At 50.6% G+C, this 21,620-nt stretch overlaps 1 protein-coding gene across 1 annotated transcript in view; it reads right to left on the reverse strand.

The window, feature by feature from the left end:
- LMF1 (lipase maturation factor 1) overlaps positions 1-21,620 on the reverse strand; it is a 140,707-nt gene that overhangs the window by 66,752 nt on the left and 52,335 nt on the right. The window contains exon 5 of the mRNA XM_041462069.1: positions 17,750-17,815. Coding sequence (XP_041318003.1) covers positions 17,750-17,815 — 66 coding nt within the window. The remainder of the gene's footprint in view (positions 1-17,749; positions 17,816-21,620) is intronic.

Consider the following 21,620-nt stretch of genomic DNA (forward strand, 5'->3'; position numbering starts at 1 on the left):
CTTCTTCCGAGGAAGAGGGAGCCATGCAGAACATTCACCATGGCTAATTAATTTCGGCCCCTCAATTACCAGGGGGATCTCGTGACACAGCTTTATTTGTAGCCTCTTCCCCCCCCCACTTTTTTTTTTTTAATAAACAAAAAGCAGATAAGAAGCGTGACACCTTTAATGGCTTTACAATGGCTTTACAATGGCTTTACTACGGCTTTACAATGGCTTTCCTGCCAGCTCATCCCACGTGGAAAGGCTTGTCCTGCCTTTGGGAGTCCCAGCACTCATCCCTAATCGGATCATCCCCGTGCCAGCCACAGGGACATCACACAAATCATGGGATGGTTTGCTTGGAATGGTTAAAGCTCATCCCATTCCAACCCCTTTCCACAGGCACAGACACTTTCCACTGGAATATCCATCCAAGTCCTCCAGGCAACGGAAATGCAAGTGGAAAATGGAAAAGCGCTAAAAATGGAATTCATTCAGATAACAAAGCAGAAAAAATCCTGTTTTATTACAAAAGATTTGCTGCCTCAGCCGCTGCGTTTGGGCAGGAGATGCCCGGAGTTCCTGGACAAAAACCACAGGAATAAACAACACTGTGGGCTGTTTCTTTTTTTAACTGGAAAGGGAAAAGCTGTTGTTTCTACACCCCAACACAGATTTCCACGTGAAAATAATTCACCAAACCCACCACGGTCAGAGCTGCTGCCAGCCTGCCCGTGGGGAGCTGGGGACTGTCACAGCAGAGCCAACCTCCCCAAAAATGTGACAACACCTCGACAACTTTGGGGTGAAGCCCTTGTTCCCTCCTCCTCCTGTCCCTGCAAAGGACACGGAGCAGCCACAGGGGTCAGGGAATAATGGGGACATTCCTCCACCCACCCTGAGCCTCCCACAGCAGGGACCAGGGCCTGCCACAGAAACGGCCCCGTTTTCATTTAAAGGAACAAAGGAAATTCCCTGAGCAGCCTGGGGCTGGAAATAAACCCTGAAGGCACGAGTTTGTGTCCACAGCTTTAACATCCAGGGGGGAATTCCATGGGGTGGTGTCTGAAAGATCAGGATCAAGCATGATGGATAATATCAAATAAATTCATGGTTTGACTGTTGCCGGAGCAGGGTTTGCCTCTCACAAACCATTCTGCAATCCAGAAGCTCCTTCCAAGGGGAAGACCAACATGAAACCTCCCAAAAACCTGAGAAGCAGCCAGTTTTCCACAAATCCCTGGTTTAGCTCAACGAAAGCCAGCAGAGGGCTTTCCCTGTCCTGGAGGGAGGGTTTGGGATGCTCCAGTGCCGGGAGGGCTCTGCAGGAGCAGCTCTGATGCCTTCAGTCTGAGCTTTCCTGTTTTCCAGATTCTGGACTGCACTGGTACAGAACTCTGGACTTCACATAAAGTGTCAGCAGTTCTCCTCACAGCTCAGGCACACAGAACAATCCTTTGCCAGCCCCAGAACCAAGGACACCGCTGCAGCTTCAGCCCCAGAAAGTGCAAACAACAGGGAATTGAGGAGAGCAGTCTGGGAGGGTGGGACTGCATCACCTGAGCTGGAATTGGACAATGAACCCCAAGATGGAAATGGACCAAAACTGATAAAAGTGTGAAAACTCCTGACCCATTGTCCATCTTGGGGGTAGCCACAGCCAGGCTCTTGTACTGCCCAGGGTGTATCCTTTGAGGATTTTAATAAATCCCTGCTTTATTCCTTTAGCTCTGCCCAGCTCTGTTCCAGGCAGCCTCTCAAGGCATCAAGGATCCTCTGGGATCTGATCCCAGCCAGGAGGAGCTCCTGGGGCAGCTCCTGAAGGCTCTGACAGCCCCAACACCTTCCCAGCTCTCCCTCGTGGACACACCGTGCCAAAGCCATGAGAGATGGAATTCCTGGTTCCTCCAGCTCTGCATCCTCCTCCTCCTCCTCCTCATCCCACATCAACATCCTTGCCCTACCACGCTTCCATTGGCATCAGCTCCATGGCACCTCAGCATTTTTGGGATTTGCACACCCCCTGCAAGCCCTGTCCCCTCCCACCCGTGCCAGGTTTTCCCTCTCCAGCAGCACAGATTTGGTTTCAATCCCACGATCCTGAGATTTTGTGCATCAACATCCATAAAAATGCTGTCCTGGACTGTAACAGCTCTCCCACACGGGAGGGTTTATGACACCAGAGCTGCTGATGGAATTCCTGTCACTGGAAAAGGGGGAATACCCCATTGTGGAGCAGAGGGAACCACAAAGAGCCTTGGAATTCCTTTCCACCCATAAAGATAAACCTTGGATCCCTACGGAATGAGCAGATCCCACTGCAGGCCCAGCCTGGAATTTGGGGAGAGGAGCAACTCCTGATGTTTTTGGGCTCTCCAAGGGCTGCTTTAAACGAAAAATGGAAAAGGAGAGGCCTCTCCTGCCAGACAACTCAACATAAAGCACATTTTTGGGCAAACTTCAAAAGTTTAAACCATCCCCAAAATTTGGGCACGGAGCAACTTCAATTTGGCAAAACATCAGCCGTGCTTGGAACCCCAAATCCAGCCAGAGGAATGCTGGGCCTGGGAGGGATGGCTCACGAGGAGATAAAGTATTAAATTTCTGCTAAATCTCAAGCAATAAAATGAAATTCCAGCTTGGAGGGAAGGGAAGGAAAAGGCCGATGTGGAATTGCTTGGTGAAATTTGTGTTTCGTTTACTTGAGAGGGACATTTTGGAGTTTATCAAAACCAGCTGCTGTCACAGCCACACATCCGAGGTCCTGGAACATGGATGTGATTTATCCCATGAAATCTCTAAACAAAACAGGACAAAGCTCTCAATATCTTCTATAATAAATTCTTTCAACAGGTAAAGCAAATCCTGCAGCAAGATTTCCTAATGGGTTACAATGACAAAAATCAGGAATCCAGGAGCTCTGGGTGGTTTTTAATTCTTAATGGTTTTGGGCTCTCCAAAGCCACAAAACCATTAACAATGTGGAATATTAAATGATGAATTAATTACTGCCCACTGACACCTGTAACTCTGACACACCCACGGCACGTTCAGGACCGGGATGAAGAAAATTTCCCAGTAAGGAATTCTTCCCAAGATGCTTTTAGGAGAGCAAATTCAGGCTAAAAGTCAAATGTTTGGATAAAAATCCAATATTCCCATGGGCTGGCACCTTCATGACCACATCAGGCATTGTGGAAATTCCTGGTTCCACACCCAAACCCAGCTCCTGGGATTTGATTTTCCTTATTCCTCTTTCCCAAGCCATGGCACAGACTGCAGGACAGAAACCCAAGGTCTGGCATCACCTTGGGCTCAAATCTGCCAGCTGGAAAAGTGGGAATCATCTCCAGGAAACCAGGACTTGGGAAATGGCAACGAGATCCATGGGTGGAGGAAGGACCAGAGTAAGAGGAGGAGGAGATCTAAAAAAGTAAATGATGTTTTTTGGGATCAAAGGCAGCTCTTGTGTAACAGCAGGAGAAACAAACTTAAATAATTTCATCCACTATTCCAGGATAAAAATTCCTGCCTGGAATCTCCAGCAGGCCCTAAAAAAGGAAGTGGACTAAAAATCTCCAGGGAAATCCATCAGAGTATGGATATTTAGGGGTTTAGTCCAGGAATGTCACAGCACACCCTACAAAGGGCTCTCCTGCCACAAAAACCACAAGGACTGGCTCCATCATTGCAGGGATTGGGGCCAAAAATGCAATAAAAGGCTCCTGGATGTGCCAAGGAGCTCCTGGGAACACTCAGGGAAAGGCAAACCTAAAATTCTCCATGAGGATCTGCCTAAATTTGAATTAAAAACCGAAGGGGTTTCACCCTGTTCTGGTCACCACCTTTAACCAGCAGCACAAAAAAAATCCTGAATCAGGTACAGAGATGTGAATTGAGATCAGCAGTGAGAGATTCCATGGAAGTGGAGAATCCATGCAGCCTCTGGAGCAGGGGCAGAGCTGCTCCCAGAGCTGGCACAGCCCCAGGGCAGCAGTGACCCCCTGACCCTGCTGGCTCCCTGCAAACCCCACTGCAGCCAGATTCCTGGGATTTATCACCCCCTTTAGCCCTGTATTTCCAGTATTTCAGGAGAGTTTGTGTCCTGTTTTATTGCAATGTCCTCACTTGCTGTTCACACACCCCTAAAATGTGAAATGGATCCCGAAATGCATCTCAAAATCACCTCCCAACCTTTATCCATGGAACAGGCAGCCCTTTGTTTTTGGGTAACCCATCCTGTCCTATCCTAAAGGGAACTTTTCCTTCAGTCCAGGGTGCAAATGGAACCAAAGTGCCAGAGGAACAGCCAGGAATTCCAGAGGGCTCCCCCAGAAACCCCCAGCCCTGTGCAGGTGACAGATAAATCCTGGAGGAGAGGAAACATCAGACACCTAGGAGAAGTTAGGAACATCCTGACTGGCAGTGAAACCCACCCCATGGGTGATGTTGAGGCAATCCCACCAAAATCCTGGATTCTTGCCCAAAAAAGGGCTTTGGGAGGGAGATGCTGGAGCCTGGCAGGAGCCCCTGGCAAAGCACAGGACAGGAAGCCTGGATTCATCCCTGGAGGATAAACAGGAGATGGTGCTGAGCCAGGAGTGAAGGAAATCCCTGCTCCCCTGGGTCACTCTTCAGTTCTTCCAGCTTGGAAGGAGAGTGAGACCCAAAAATTCCTACAGGATACAAATACAGACACTAAACAGGGCAAAGCCAGGGATAAATGGGTTTAAACTTCCAAAGGGCAGGGATGGATGGGATATTGAGCAGGAATTCCTGGCTGGGAGGCTGGGCAGGCCCTGGCACAAGTGCCCAGAGCAGCTGTGGCTGCCCCTGGATCCCTGGCAGTGCCCAGGGCCAGGCTGGACAGGGCTTGGAACAGCCTGGCACAGGGGAAGGTGTCCCTGCTCTTGGGGTGCAGGGATCTGGAGAGGCACCAGCACCTGAACTTTAATCTCTGCAAGTCCCAAATCCAGTTCCTGTGTGCAGCACAAACCCAAATTTTCATGAGGAAAGTCAGGTTTGGCTGGCTCTGAGAGCTGCCTTTGATGGCTGTGCCTGAATTACCCTTCCCCTTCTCCTGGCACAGCAAAGAGTTCCTGGAGTCCCCTTGGCTCCCAGGCCCTCCTGTCAATCCCTGTGCACTCGGAGAGTTCAGGTTCACTGCTCAAAGGGAGGGAAGTGTCCATCAGCTCTGTTTACCAACACAGCTGCTGAGGGAGAGGGATGGGAAGGCACCTGGAGACCTCAGGATCCACCCTGCTCCCTGCCCACGGGGAACTCCTGCTGGAGCTGCTGGAAAAACCCTTTGTGATGATTTTTAGTAACTTAAAAGTGTGGCACCTACACTAAAGATCATTAAAGAGCAACACAAAGAGCCCAGAAACATTCCCAGCCCGTTCCTGCTGCTGTTCCCAACCCTTCAGCTGAGATCAGAGCAGGACGGGGTCTCACATCACCTGCCAAGCTCCCACAGGCTGCTCAAATTGTAATTAACTCCTGGAATTAAAACATTCCCCTCTCTGCCTCGGGGCCAAGGATAACACATCCCATGATTTCCATTGTGGGCTGCTCACAAACTGCTCATGGCCACTCCTGCCCTAAGGATTTATCAACCCTGAGGGATCCCACGTGGAGCAGGGCCACCTCCCTGGGGACACCTTCAGCAGGTGACACTGATCAGGGAGGGGTTCTGCAGAGGGCCACCTCCCTGGGGACACCTTCAGCAGGTGACAGGGATCAGGGAGGTGTTCTGCACAGAGCCACCTCCCTGGGGACACCTTCAGCAGGTGACAGGGATTAGGGAGGGGTTTGCACAGAGCCACCTCCATGGGGACACCTTCAGCAGGTGACAGGGGTCAGGGAGGGGTTCTGCACAGAGCCACATCCATGGGGACACCTTCAGCAGGTGACAGGGATCAGGGAGGGGTTCTGCACAGAGCCACCTCATGGGGACACCTTCAGCAGGTGACAGGGGTCAGGGAGGGGTTCTGCACAGAGCCACATCCATGGGGACACCTTCAGCAGGTGACAGGGATCAGGGAGGGGTTCTGCACAGAGCCACCTCCATGGGGACACCTTCAGCAGGTGACACTGATCAGGGAGGGGTTCTGCAGAGGGCCACCTCCCTGGGGACACCTTCAGCAGGTGACAGGGATTACGGAGGGGTTCTGCACAGAGCCACATCCATGGGGACACCTTCAGCAGGTGACACTGATCAGGGAGGGGGTTTTGCCCCCCTGCCTTGCTCAGGTGAGACCCCACCTGCACAGGGAAGGACCTGGAGCTGCTGGAGCCAGTCCAGAGGAGGCTCCAGGATGAGCAGAGGGATAGAGCAGCTCCGCTGGGAGAGCTGGGATTGCTCACCTGGAGAGGAGAAGCTTTGGGGTGACCTCAGTGTGGCCTTGCAGGACCTTCAGGGGCTCCAGCAGTTGCTGGTTGAGGACTCCCCACTCTCTCCTCTGCATGAGCAGAGGTGGCCTGACACTCTCAAGTTATAAAAGCAGAAATATTCCTGAGGGAAAAGAGGGGTGGAAAAGGGATTCTGGTCCCAACTCACCAGCAGTGTGGAATATTGCATTGGGAGAAGAGCAGAACCAGCAGCAGGACCCCAGGAGCTCTCCTTTCTTAGGGAAGGGGAGTTCATGGAACTCATTGGCTCTGGGATAAGAAATCCTGCTCCCACCAAGCTTTAACTCCAAGTCCCCTGCTTGTCCCACCAAGCTTTAATTCCAAGTCCCCTGCTTGTCCCACCAAGCTTTAATTCCAAGTCCCCTGCTTGTCCCTCCAAGCTTTAATTCCTTGCCCTCAGCAGCTGATGGGAGACCCCAGCATGGCCCAGGGCAGCTCTGGGGAAAGGTGAGCACTCCCTCACCTCATCCCAGAGTCCATAAATCCATGGATGGACTGCAGACACTGCCCAGCCTGTGCTCCTCTCAGAGGGACCCAACATGGCAGTGGGAAATCCAGTCTTGTCCTGGGAAATGCAGCTCAGTCCTGTCACGTGTCCTGGTGCTGCTGAGGCCAGAAAAGCCCTTCCAGCCACTGAGACCGAGAGGGAACAGGAAGGGTCTGATCCTTGGAAAAGACAGATCAGTGAATTTCTGGGCAGGAGGAACAGAAATGCCATTTTTAATACGGATATTTCCATGATTTTGGCAAGGGCAGCAAGTCACAATCCCTATTTTCCGTGTAAATTGGTCAAGAGGGAAGAGCCTCTGGAGAGAGCTTGGAGGAGTCAAAGCTTTTTCCTCTGGAATGGGGAATGACAGCAGGGTTAGGAAAAAGTTTTGTTTCTTTGTCTTGAGCTATCTGGAGGCAGACTAGAAAACTTGCTTATAAAATTCCATAACTAGAAATCCCAGGAAGTGGAAGAAATGGGTCTGAAAATGGGAATACTCCTAAGGCTGGGAAGAGAAACCAATGTGACTCCACACAGGGATTTCATAGCTTCAATATAATTTAAAATTTCAAATTAAAAAAAAAACCAACCAAACAAACAAAAAACCAAAACAACCAGGAAAGGGTGTCCTGTTTTAAACTGGTGGGAAAAGGCTGCCTCCTGCTTTTATGTGAATTTTATCCCCTGAGTGACTGGTTTTTGTTGCAGCACAGATGACATCATGCAGGAGATGATTGGATGGTTCCACACACAATTTTACTGATCTGGGGAGTTTTTAGGCTTGAAAGAGCTAATCCACCCTGAGTTCCCCTCCCAGCTTTTCTGGAGAATGCATTCCAAAAACGATAAGCAAATTATCTGACATTATATCTAATTACAGAAGCTCCTAATTACACATCCCCGTTTGGAGGCAGCGCAGCAAACGTTGCGCTTCCCAGAACAGCAATTCCTGCAGTGCACAGTAAATCAGCTGGTGCTTGCCACTGATTTGAAACTTTAACCTATAAATTAAATTAATAAGAGACAAAGGCTCCTTTTGTGCATTCGCAAGCCTGTAGGATTTTAGAAATAATAGGACTGGAAAGTGATTTATATTCCAAGATGAAAGGTCAGTTTGGCGCACACGACTTTGGAGCAAAACACCACGGCAGAGACTTCAAATTAACTCGTTCCTGCACCCCCCAACCCTGGATTGTTCTTTTTCCAGAGCTACAAGGGCTTGCTGTGAGAGCTGGAGTACTCAGAAGACGCAAAAAACCTGGGGAAATATGTGGAATTCTTCCTGATCTCTGGGAAGGAAGGAAACGTGCCTGGGAATTGGCTCGGGCCATCTGAGCTGATCACTGAAGTGACACAACCTGTGAGCTGCACTTCCAGTCAAAGTATGTCCCACAAGGAGAGGATGAAACCACAGGGAATTGTATGGAGAAATATGGGAATTGTATGGCAGAAATTACCTGGAAATTGGAGCCAAGGATAAAGGGAAGGACTTGGCTATTTTTGAAGTTCTGCCCATGGTGGGATTTTCTCCTGGCCTGGCCCTGTTTTATTCTGCGGGAATAAAAATTCCAGCTGAGCTTAAAACCTTTGGTGCGTGACAAAAAAATATTATCATGGAATGGTTTGGGCTGGAAGGGGCCTTAAACTCCTCCAGTTCCAACCCCAACACCTCCCAGTATCCCAGGCTGTTCCAAGCTCCATTCTGGTCCTGGACACTGCCAGGGATGGGGCAGCCACAGCTGCTCTGGAATCTGTGCCAGGAATGTTACCCAGAGAACTGGGATTGGTCATTACATTTATTCCCAAAAGAAAATCCCAAAAAGAGACTGGAGGAGGAAAAGGAGGGATGTGCACCCCTGTTCACCACTGGGAATGCAGCTCCTCCAGCAGACCTGAGGCAAGGGACCTGGAATGAGGGAAAATTCCCTTCAAACACTGAGAATGGTGGGAATGGATGGGGGAAATGACTTTCCCTGGAATGAGGGAAAATTCCCTACAAACACTGAGAAAGGTGGGAATGGATGGGGGAAATGACTTTCCTTAAACTGCACCCGCTGAGGAGGAGACCAGGAAAGAGATTATTTAATGTCCCTGAAGAGATTGTTTAATGTCCCTGAAGAGATTATTTAATGTCCCTAAGTTCTGACCACTGGGAGAATCTAGAGGTGGATCCAGAAGTTCCAATTGAGAGAATCCAGAGGTGGATCCATTGGAATGAGAGATCTGGGCAAGGTCTCAGACTGGAGGATGAGGACCAAGACACCTTTGTCTGGAATGAGGGAAAATTCCCTACAAACACTGAGAAAGGTGGGAATGGATGGGGGAAATGACTTTCCTTAAACTGCACCCGCTGAGGAGGAGACCAGGAAAGAGATTATTTAATGTCCCTGAAGAGATTGTTTAATGTCCCTAAGTTCTGACCATTGGGAGAATCCAGAGGTGGATCCAGAGGTTCCAATTGGGAGAATCCAGAGGTGGATCCATTGGGATGAGAGATCTGGGCAAGGTCTCAGACTGGAGGATGAGGACCAAGACACCTTTGTGCTCCTAAAGCATGAGGGAAACCAGACTGGTAAAAAGTCCTTCCCTGAGAGGGTGGGGAGATCCCAGATTCCCAGAGAAGCTGTGGCTGCCCCTGGATCCCTGGAAGTGTCCAAGGCCAGGCTGCAGCACCCTGGGACAGTGGAAGAGGTTTGGAACTGAATGGGCTTCAAGGTCCCTTCCAACCCAAACCATTCCATGTTAATTCTAAAGACTGGAAAATGCTCTTCTGCCACTTCCCCCTCTCATTCCTGTCTTCCAGAAAGCATCAAAATTTGTCACCTTCCTCCTCTCTGCACATTTCTTAGAACACCCCATTAACAGGCTCAGAAATCCATAATTTAAATAATTGTCTGTGTTATCTTGAGCTGCCAAACCTCCTGGGCCCTGCAGTTCCAGGAGCAGTGCACTATTCCCCACAGCCCTGGGAGCTCAGGGATGTGATGGGATCCAACATTCCTGCCCCTGGAGGAGCCCAGGGAGGACAGGAGCCACGTGCAGGGGCAGAGCAGGGAGAGCTGGTGGAGTGGCTGTTGTGAGGATTAATCTGATTAGGATTGAATCAGACCAAATGCATGGAGCGGGGAGGAAAAGGGAATATTTAAGGGAAGTGAGGAGGGTCCTGGGTGGTCTGTAAATGAGTTGGGAACAGTGGGAGAATGTGAGGAAGAGATGAAATCCAATAGGTGTACAGGAAGCTTTCACCAGGCTTAAAACAAATCCGTAAGAAAAACAGCAAAGAATCCAGGAAGAGGAATTGTGTTACTGCTGGAAAGGGATTGGCATATTCCCAATGCAGTGTGACTGACAGCTCTGCTGCTGATCCCACACCCCAAACCCTCACCACACAAAGCTCCTCAGGGGGGAAATGTCCATGAAACCCTCCCTGGTTTATCCTGGTATTGCTGGGAATCGTGGAGAGCTGAGGGAACCAGCAGGGGACACCAGGGGCAGGTGCCACCCACCTGCTTGGGTGGCAAAGGAGGAGCCCACAAGGTGGTTTTGAGTAAATAAAGATGCTTTTGGTGGAGAATCACAGAGAGAAAAGCAGATCTGAAGCGCAGCAAAGAGAGAAATTAAATCCTGCCCCAATCCTGGTGCTCCACTGTCCATGGAAGCCGTGTCTGGGTGGGATCGTCACTGGAACTTAGAATTTACTTGGAATTCTGGAATGGTTTGGGTTGGAAGGGACCTTAAAGCTCATCCAATGCCACCTCTGCCATGGGCATGGACACCTTCCACTGTCCCAGGCTGCTCCAACCTGGCCTTTGACACTTCCAAGGATCCAGGAGCAGGCACAGCTTCTCTGGGAATTCCATCCCAGCCCCTCCCCACCCTCACAGCAAGGAATTCCTTCCCAATCTCCATCTAACCCTGCTCTCTGGCAGTGGGCAGCCATTCCCTGTGTGCTGGCACTCCATGTAGAAGTTCCTGCATGATTCTCCTTTGGGAAGTTTCTCCCTCAGCACCTTCCTCCATCCCATTTCCTCCTGCAGGCTGTGGTTTCCTCAATCCAAAGCAGCTGGGGCCGTTTTCTGATGCTGATTTGCAGCTCCACCTTTTATTTTGATAATTCTCTGACCAGACACTGCTCCCCCTTTCTCCTGAATTCCCTCCCAGGATCCTGGTCCCCCTGGACACAAAACTGATGCTGATTTGGGGGTGTTGGGACTCCACTTCCCACCCGTGTGCGAGGCAGATCCTGCTCCAGCCCTGCCTGCCAGCAAAGCCCTGCTCCCACCAGAACCTGCCTCTGGAAAACTGCTTCCCTGCCTGCTCTGCTTGGAATAAAACATCCCCCACCTCACCCCTGCATAAATCTGCTTTTGTTCTGCCTCAGGCCGGGGTTATGAATCACCCTCGTCCTTCCAGCACATCCTTTGAGGGCTCAAGCCCCGGAATTCCTTCCCACTTTTTAAACCCGGCCTAACTGGGCATCACTGTCAGTATTTATCATTCTGTCTCCTCAAACTGCAACTCCACCAGGATGGTTTCACTTCTGGGAATTCAGGGCTCAGAGAGCTCAGCCCTCACTTTCCACAGCGTTTCCAAACCCTGGGAATCCAGGGCTCCTTCCCAGAAGTGCTCAGCTGGAAGTGATATCCCTGAACCTCTGCCAGCAAACCCGACCTGTGCAAACCCAGCACGGCAGATCCTCCAGGCCAGGCCCAAACCCCACTTTTAAAGCATTTGCTCCCTCTTTTTTCAAGTGATGGGCACCTTCAGAAGAGCAGAGCCAACCCAGCCTTGGGAATAACAGACCTTCCCAGCAAACTGCACTCAAAGATCCCCTGAATCCATGTCAGAGAGCTGGGATCCATCTGGAAAGCTCTCTGAGATCAAGCTCTCCTTGCAGAGCCCCATACAAAGTCCAGATACAGCCTAATAAGCTTTTGATGTCCTGCTGACATTTATCTGCCAATATTATTGCTCCAAGCACTTACCCTATGATGGATCTCATTATTTCCTTGATCCCAGGCCAGCTCAGCCCTTGGCCCTTCCTCCAGGCTCACGGACCTCCCCAAAACCCAGCAGAGAGCCCAAATCCTCAGCTTCCAATCCCCCAAAGCAGCCCTTTGAGACATGGGAATAAAGACAAAGTGGTTTTGCAATTCTGCCCCTGGAAAGGTCAGTTCTCAAAACTTCTGACCAAATGGGAAGGAAAAAAAAAATACAGCTGAGCACCAGAGTGTTCTTCCTTTGGTATCAGTCACCTTGACTCAAAGAGCAGTTTGCTTTTACCCCAGGAGATGGAAATAAACTGCATTTACAGCCCAGAACTCATCAGCAGCAGCTTTGGTTCCTACACAGAGCTGTCCCACAAGGGCAGAGATGGAGCACAGCTCATCTGCCTCCTGTTTTCATGGAAACACAGCTTCCAGAGGATGAATTTTCCTGCTCCAGGTTCCAAATCCCATGGTCAGTTCTCAGAAGTGGCCCTGAGCTCACAGCCCAGCAGGCAGAGGCTGCTGGACTTCCACAAACCCTTCAAATCACTTTGGGGAAATCTGGGATATCTCCCCACGTCCAGGCTGCCTCTTCTGCCAGGCTCAGGCACAGCCCTGAGCTGGAAGCAGCAAAATCCACCAGCAAAATCCTCCAAGTTCACACCCTGCACGAAGGAAGGAGCAGAGACACAAATTATTCTGCATTTAATCAAATTTAGGAAGGAATCCTTCCCTGTGAGGGTGCAGAGGTCCTGGCACGGGTCCAAGCACTGTAAACTTAGGATGCTCCATAAATATTTTCTAATATAATTATTAATGCTACCAACAAAAAAGATCCCCAAAATTATTTACATGGTGACTTCCTTTAATAATTATTGTTTTCTGTTTAATTCAGCACCACTTCCCTCGTCTGAATTTGCAACTTTAGAATTTTCAGCACGAAATCTGAGCACCTGCTTTCCCTGCTAGGAACATTTTCCCTTCCAGCCATACAAACTGTTGGAACGAAGCCCACCCTGAGCCATCCGGGCTCATAAAAGCAGCTCATTTTCTGATTCATCCCAACAGATTGCTAAATATTATTTACTTTTCGTTTCATAATGGCTCGGAAAAAGCTGGATGAAAAGCTTAACGAGGTCTAATCCAGGGGAGAGGAGGGAGAAAAGGAATGAAGAGGCAGTTAAGGAGCAGTTTGAGCTTCCTTATCGCCCTTATCAGCACAGCTATCAGTCAGCAAGGCCTAATTAGGCACAAAAGCCATTGTGCTTCATCCAGAGCTTCTCCAGGAGCTGGGGCTGGAGCTCTGACTGACAGCCTCTGCTTGGGAACAGCACTGCCACAGCAATTAGGGACAATTTGTCCCCTTCAGGAGTGGCCTCTGTGGCTCTGCAGGGTCTTGGGGACAGAGAGGTTTTCTCAGCGGCAGCGACACTTTTGGAGATAAAACAGAGACATTTTGGGGCTGGGATTCAGCAGAGTTCAGTGAAATCCTCCAGACTTTGCTGCTGTGTGGTGACCAACCCATCCCGAGCTCCTGCAGGAACTCCGGAGCAGGGAAGAAATTCCTGGACCTCACTTCCAACTCTGACCAAGGTTTGCTCCAGGAGTGGGGTTTAGTTTTGCATTCCCTTTATCCTTTTACCTCAAAATCAATTCAGGTTGGAAAAGACCTTTAAGGAAATGGAGTCCAACCCTTCCCAGCAGCACCACGGTCACCACTGGCCCATGTCCCCAAATGCCACATCCACGTGAGTTTTGGTCACCTCCAGGGATGGGGACTCCACCACTGCCCTGAGCAGCCCTTCCAATGCCTGATCACCCTTTTAGGGAAGGAATTTTCCCAAATATCCAATCTAAACCTGCCCTGGCCCAGCCTGAGGCTGTTCCCTCTGCTCCTGTCCCTGTTCCCTGGAGCACAGCCCGACCCCCCGGCTGTCCCCTCCTGTCAGGAGCTGTGCAGAGTCAGAAATTCCCCCTGATCCCCCTTTTCTCCAGGCTGAGCCCCTTCCCCAGCTCCCTCAGCCTCTCCTGGTGCTCCATTCCCCTCCCTGGCCACACTCCAGCCCCTCCATGTCCGTCTGTCCTCGGACAAGTCAGTGAGGTCCCTCAGGAGGGACCCGTGGCTGCATCCAGCAGCTCGGCGTGGATTCGCTGCCCAGCAGGGCTCCTGCCCCAGCAGCTGCTCCCACAGCTGTTCCCACCAGTTGGTGGCTGAATTTTCCAAGATATCTGTCTGGAATTAAAAAGCAGCAGCAGCAGCAGTTTGGCAGCCAGCAGGAAAAGTGCATCAGTGGATTGCATCCCACCCCGAGCACCTCCCTGGTGGGACAGGAGAGATGAGACCAGGCAGGACCTGCCCATCCCAAAACCCCTTTAATTATCTGAACTGCTCTGCCAGAACCTCCACCAGCATCCAAAGGCCCCTTCTGGAGTATTTGGGGTCAGAAATGACCATGTTTGGTGGCCTGTGCCATCAAAGCTGCTCCGTGCCAGGAGACCTGGGCACAGGGAGCTCTGCAGGGCTCTGGGATTCTCCTGGCTCTTACCCGAGGGGATTTGCTCTGCTGTGCCTGTGCCAGGCTGCACTCCCACATAAAGCCTGGAACAAGGCAATGGTGAGGGAGTGGAGGCTCCCCCATCCCCATCCCAATCCTGGCACCTCCTAAGAGGGGTTGGAAAGCTGCTCCAACCCCCTCTGGGAGATGTCCTGTGAGCTCCAGAAAGGGCCTGGAGTGGCTCAGAACCTTCCAAGGCAGATTTTCCCAGAGTTGCTGTGGGATGGAGCTGCTGGGCTCTGGGAATGATCCCTGTGGGGCAGGCAGGGGCAGGGGGACACGCTCAGGCACGTTCCCCCTCGCACAGGCAGGGATCTGAGCCTGCCTCTGCCTCCCCTGGCAGTGGGATGATGTCCCAGGCACTGTGGGATCCATGCTAGAGGCTCCATGGAAGCAGAATTCCAGCTCCAGCCTGCAGTCCTGCCTCATGGATTTGTCAAGCCCGGTGTCCACAGCAGATAAATCTGAATAATCCTGATGCCAGGCACACCTGAGACCCAGAGCAGCTTCTCCCTGCAGCAGCTGCACCAGAACAGCTTCCACTGAGGGAAAACTCCCTTTTCCTGGCATTTCTTGCAGGGCAAAGAGCCCTCTAACCACAGTGAAACAACAGCAAGCCCAAAAAGAGATAAATAAACCCATGGACGGCAGATCCCAGGACTTCTCCTGCCAGGTGCCACCCAGGTGTGTCCATTTGGATGTGGTGATGTGGACACATCAAGCTCCAGGACACCACAGGACCTGGGATCCCATCCCACAGCCACTCCAGGTGCAACCCACGTGCTCACCTTGGAGCCCCTGGCCTGGACAGCACAGAAACCCAGGGAGAAGGAGGTGAAATTCCCTGTTTGTGGTGTCTTGCCAGGCTGGGATTAGAGTCTGGGGCTCCTGGCACCCACAGGCACCGTTAATCCCCCGAGCCTCAGCCCAGGCAGTTTCCAGGAGCCAAAGCTGTGCCTGGTGCTGCAGCAAAGTCTTCTCCAGCTCCAGCAGAGCCTGAATTCTCTCCCACACTTCCTGGAGCCCATCTCCTCCTGAGGGACCCAGGAGGGTCAGGCTGGTAGGAAAATCCCTCTCCTGTGCCAAGCATGCCATTCCCCTCTCCAAATGGCACAGAGAGCCCTCAGTGAGGAGCAGAGCCCCAGCAGGGCTGGGATGAAGGCCCTGCACACCAGAAGGGAAGGAGGAAAGGAAAACGACCCTTTTAACCATAACACCACTGGACTGTCCCATCCACAATTCCTGACAAAAGTGGAAATGTTCTTTTCCACGGGCAGAGCTGCAGGTCCTACTACAAATAAATAGTCCAGGCAGTGATGGAGGCCATGTGTTTCCATTAATTCTCTTGGCACAGGAGCCCATGTAGATCTTGGATGCAGCTCGTGCTGGAGCAGGAGAGCTGGGGTGGCCAACATACATCTCAGCACAACCCATCTGGCCCAAATCCATCCCCAGCCTGCTCCAATCCCTACTTTTATCATCCTAATTACGAGCAGATTCCCAGCTCCCTCCCTCCCTCACAGAGGTACCATCAGCTGCCCCCTTTTCTCCCTCCCTCTGGCTGGAATCAGCAGGTGAATCCCAGCCTTTAGGTACTTCTGTCCCATTATTGCTGGTGGACAAAGTTTGGCCTCTTTCATTTTCCTTTTCTCGCAGCCTCTTTTGTGGGGATTAAAATAATTGATATTGATAACGAGATCTGCCCCCTGCCCCTGGTCCCAATTACTTGCACAGGCTGGGGATCCTGCCTTATGGATCTGACAGGAATGGTCTCAATTATCTCCTCTGGGCTCCAGGACTGATGCTGGGATTGATTTGGGAGCGCTGGGATTATTGGGGCTGATTGCTGTGGGCCGGGGTCAGCGCCGGCTGCCTCGGAGCTGCATTTTCCCCGAGTGCTGCCAGGTGCCTGGAAAAGGGGATAATTTACTGCAGCCACCCCCATGCTCAGCGTTAGAAGGACAGCACTGAAGGGGCTTCTCATCCCAGGTTTTGCTGGGGATGAAGTTGGATCCTGGGTGCTGGGTGAGAGCCAAGGAGCAGCAGCTTTTGGACAGGCCCAGCCTCACACTGAGGGGGAAGCCCCAGTGACAGTAAATGAGAGCGACACAGAAAAGGAGATTTAAAGCTGAGAAGGCAAACAAGAGCTTTTTGGACCTGCAAAATCTTATTTCATAAAGTTATGGAACTGTTAAAGTTGGAAAAGCCCTTTGAGATCATCAGCAAGAGCAACACCAGCCATATTCATCACCATGTCCTCAAGTGCCACATCCACGTGGGTTTTGGTCACCTCCAGGGATGGAGACTCCACCACTGCCCTGAGCAGCCCTTCCAATGCCTGATCACCCTTTTAGGGAAGGAATTTTCCCAAATATCCAATCTAAACCTGCCCTGGCCCAGCCTGAGGCTGTTCCCTCTGCTCCTGTCCCTGTTCCCTGGAGCAGACCCCGACCCCCCCGGCTGTCCCCTCCTGGCAGGAGCTGTGCAGAGCCAGAAATTCCTCCTGATCCCCCTTTTCTCCAGGCTGAGCCCCTTCCCCAGCTCCTCCTCATCAGACTTGTATTCCCAAATATTTGATGGCCACAGATTCCAGGGCAGGGACATTTTAACACCCTGGGCCACTTGCAGGGGCTGTGAGGTGAATCCAGGGAAGAGAATATTCCTTCAGGATCATTCCCTTCACCAAACCAGAGCTTCTCCCCCTGGGATCATCACTGGATGCAGCATTTTCCTTTTTACCACCATTTATATAAAACTCAAATTCAAAAATAGAGGTGAGGAGAGAAGGGGAACCAATTTTGCCTCTGTAACCAGAGAGGAGATGAACCCAGAGCCAGCAAAAACCCCCAGTTTATAATCAAAATGCAACATAATCACTGCAACAGATGTCAAAAAGATAAACCCACGGAGTTCTGAACTGCCAAGGATCTGCTCTGCGTGTTGGAGAGCACAGGGATGCTCTGATTCTGTCAAATGGCCACTTTTGGGGGGTGTAAGCAGGAACAGGACCACAAAAAACTCCTTTCTATTTTCTCCTTTCCCTGCCCTGCAGCAGATTTACAGTGGAAGTTCTCAGTAAATCTCAGGTTTGCTCCTGGATCACGATGGGGAGGGGAGGGAAGGAGAGAAATTGGTCTTTTAGGACTGTGGTTGGGAAAAACAGCATCACCCAGCTGGCACGGGGACATGGCCTGAGTGCCAGAGGCTGGGATAAAGAGGGAAAACATGGAGAGCTGCCTGGCAGGAGAGGAAAGGTTGGGGGAAATTATTTTACAAAAGAAAAGCAGACAAGAGAAATGAGGTTTTGTGTGCACATCACTCACCTCGTAGTGATAATCCATGCAAGTTAACTCTCTCCAGCAGCGATCTCCTCGGATTTTAATCAGCCCCTGGGGGGAAAAAAGGGCAAAAATACTGTCACAATTATTTTATTTTACTTTGGTTTGTGTCTCAAGGTGCCAGCTTCTGTGGTTAAACTGCAGGGGTTGAATGAGACCCACGGCACATCCACAGCCTGGGTCCAGTTGTGGTTCCCAAGGGAACACAATGGATCTGACTCATTCCACTGCCTGCTTACTGAAAATCTGACATAAATCCTTGTGGAATATGCCAAATTCCCCTTCCAGGAAGAAGCCTCAGGCACAGCTGAGCCTTTGCTCAGGTCTGAGCAGCCCAGGGCTCCTGGCATCGCTTCCAGCATCCCTGGGAAGCAGCAATGGGGAAAACCAGGCTCTGTCCCTGGGATAACAGACAAAACCCAGCAAGATTCACAATTTTAACATCCAAACCCAACTGTTTCCCTCAGGCAAAGCCACCTCTGCTGCCTGTGGAAAAGAGAGCAGAGCCACAGAGCTGGGGATGGGGACACGGAGCAGGGATGGGGACACAGAGCTGGACACAGAGATGCAATTAAAATAATTAGAGAAACAAAAGAGGGGCAGGGGAAGGAAGCTGCCAGCCCCAAACACAGCTGGCTGCACTGCTGACAGCTCTGCCCCACCTCAGGTTAGAGGTTGGGCCAGCAGGTATCCCCTGCCCTGGGACTTCAGAACAACGAGAGGGGACATTTCCAAATCACTGGGTCCATTCCAGGGCTGGCAGCAATATTGGGATTGAATTTCTTTGCCTCAGAGATGAAGAGCAGAAAGGAATCAGTCGGCCAGAGCAGGAAAGACACCTGGGCAGGGATGGGCTGGAGCAGGAAGCCGAGCAATCAAGGCTGGCTTTGATGTCCGAGAGAGGTCCCTGATTAGGATCACAATATCCCAAATTGAGGAAAGCTTCACTAGTCAAAAGGCTGAAGCAGCTCTGTCATCTGCATACAATTAGGGGGTATTTGCCTACCTCTGACATTGCCCTGATTGTGATGGTCCTGCCTTCCCCAGGAGAAAAACCCTGCGAGTTTCTGGGAGCATCCTGAGGCTTCCTGACATTTGCAGCAGGGAAGGGATCAGTGACCTTCCAGTGCTAAAATCTGAGCTCAGAGGAGGAGATTCCAGCATTTATGAATTCCATCTAAATTCCCAGAATTGGAACAGTGAGAGCACAGTGGCTTCTCTGCTCCAACCTCCCTGCTCACGCTAAAACAAATCTTCGCTTGCAGCATTAAATAAAGTTCAACACATTTGCAGCTCAAAAGAAATTAAAAATCCCAATTAAAAACCCCCCAAAAATGTGCGGACCTTGGAAATATTCAGGAATTTCCACTTCCCAGGGCTGTATATCTGTCTGTCTGTCTGACAGCTGAGAGCACAGGGCAGAGCAGAGTTTATGAACTCCTGCCTGGCAGAAAAGGGATGCAGAGCGACATCACCCAGGATTTCTGGGATGGCAAAGCAGTTTTATCTCCAGGAACTTATTCAGCACGTCCCCTCCATCCCTCTGGAGCAGGGACAAGACACCCTCACTGTCAGCAGCCACTCCATCCTCCCCTCCCCAGGCTGTCCTGCCCTCCAAGCTTTTCTAAAATTACAGGATCTGGTGATAGCATCTCCCAGGATGTGCTGCAGCTCCAGCCCTGGCAGGGCCAGCACACACTGAGGAAGCTCTGTGCAGGAATGCTGGAATATTAAAACAGGACAGTTATCTTGATGACCTTCCCTCCTCCTTCCCCAGGCTGTTATCAAGCTCTATTATCCAGCAGGAATAATTAAAACTCCAATTAAAACAAGGATGGGGAAAGCAGCACTCTGAAAATTCTGATTTTCCCTGCAATGACTCACTCAGGCAGTTCATCCCTTTTTGTTTACTAGGAAGCTTTCAAACAGGAAAGTCTTCATATCAAAGATGTTTTGCAGCATAAAAAACTCCCACTCTCATTATTAAGGGGTTTCAAGTCAGCTTTACCCTGAGCTGGCTTCGAGGCCACCTCACTCCCACATTGGCACCTGAGTTTTCCAGTTTTCCCAAGGATTTGGATCAGAAACGTGCACAGAAAAATCTCTGCGTGCTGAGGCTTCAGCTCTGCTGAGAAGAGGCAGGAAAGGAGAAGGAGAATCACGGAATCCTGGAGCTGCTGAGGCTGGAAAAGATCTCCGAGCACCAGGCACCCCACAGCAGCTCCGCACATCCCGGGGGCTGCTGGAAATCGGGAAGTTCTCAGGAATACAAATTAAATCTGAGCTCAAGGCAAGCAACCAGGTGGCCAAGTGAACCAGCAGAAGGCCTTTCACCTCCGTGGCCTCGCTCTGAATCCAGGATTATTAAATTCCCACTGCTGGCTGGTGGCTGCAGGGACACGGGGTCGGGCGCTGGTGGCACTCCGGCTCCCCGGGATAATGAGAGCTCCTGGCCTGGGAAAGGGGAACTTGAGGTCCTTGTCACAGGAATTTACAGCAGGAGCAGTAGAAAATGTTGCCCCTGGATTGAATTAAGCTCCGGAATGAAATATGGGCTCAATTCCTCCTCCCCTGCCAGGTTTGCTCCCTGCAGGGCATGGCCAAGGAGCTGGGGCAGGATGGAGATGCAGCACCTGCTTGGACCTGGAAAACCCCAAACTCCCCTAATTAATGAAGAGGAATTAAATCCAGCAGCATTTCTCACAGGGCAAGGAAAATTACATTTAGGATTTTTCTTTGTTTTTAGATTTACTTTAATGGAGGATAATAAAATTCCTGGGTTTAATCACTTTGCCCCCACACCAGCCCTGCTCTGGAATACAGAATAAAACATTCCCAAAGCAGGGAAAGGGTTCCCATATTTACAGGACAACAGAAAACAGAATCCAGGGGGATCCATCAGAGATCCAGCCCCCACCTGACGGGAGGGAAGAGCTCAGCTCCAACACCAAATCCTGCCCTTTCATCTTCCTGTGATGGCTGTGCCCAACTGTGCCCCTTCCAGCCTGCTGTACTTGGGTGATTCAAAGCGAAAAAAAGCCAGAATAATTAAAATGTCATTCAAGCCCTAAGCCCATATGAGTCACTGTTCCAAAAAATATCTGAAAAATTCCTTCAGGAGTGGGGGATAATTATATTCCTCCCTATCTATTGATTTTTCTCTACAATGCAGATGTCAGATTTTCCACGGCTTTTTTTTTTTTTTCCTTTTTCTCCTCTTTTTTTTTCTTTTTTTTCTTTTTTCCCTGGAGTGAGTGTCAAGGAGGAACAAAGCACTTCTTTGAGACTTTTTCAGCCCAAAATTAATTCTGAAAAAAATGGTACAGACAGGCCAATAGCACGGGAAGCTGAGCAAAAGCTTGGTGACTCAAGCTATGTCTGCAAAATTCCCAATTGATCCCGGCTCCAGAGGGAAGGGTGGGGAATGGGGCACCCACGTTATAAATTTAGAGTCAATTTAAAGACCTTTCTGTGTTTTTGCTGTACAAAAGATGGGCAAAAACCCACCCAAAGTTCCCAACTAAATTCTAGATTTTCATTTTGCTCCTGCTATAAATAAGGAAAGCTTCCAGGGAAAATCCCAGCTCCGTGCACTTCCCACCTCTGCTACCCACAGGAAAAGTGGTTTCACCATCTCTGTGAAAGCCAAACCCTCACCAGGGTATTCTGAGACAAATTTACACCCCAGTTTGTGGGAGAGGAAGGAGCTTCCCAAGGTGAAATCTAAAAATAAAACAATTTCTGGATTATAGGGCAGGGCTGGAAGAGGCTCCTGGAGAACCTAAATCTGAGGAATCCAACAAGACCGACTTCAGCTGGGGGTCTAAAACCCACTTAGAGCCCCAGGACTCCAGAC

This window comes from Pyrgilauda ruficollis, unplaced genomic scaffold (assembly GCF_017590135.1).
Source record: "Pyrgilauda ruficollis isolate IOZ18807 unplaced genomic scaffold, ASM1759013v1 scaffold16, whole genome shotgun sequence".
Taxonomy (NCBI): domain Eukaryota; kingdom Metazoa; phylum Chordata; class Aves; order Passeriformes; family Passeridae; genus Pyrgilauda; species Pyrgilauda ruficollis.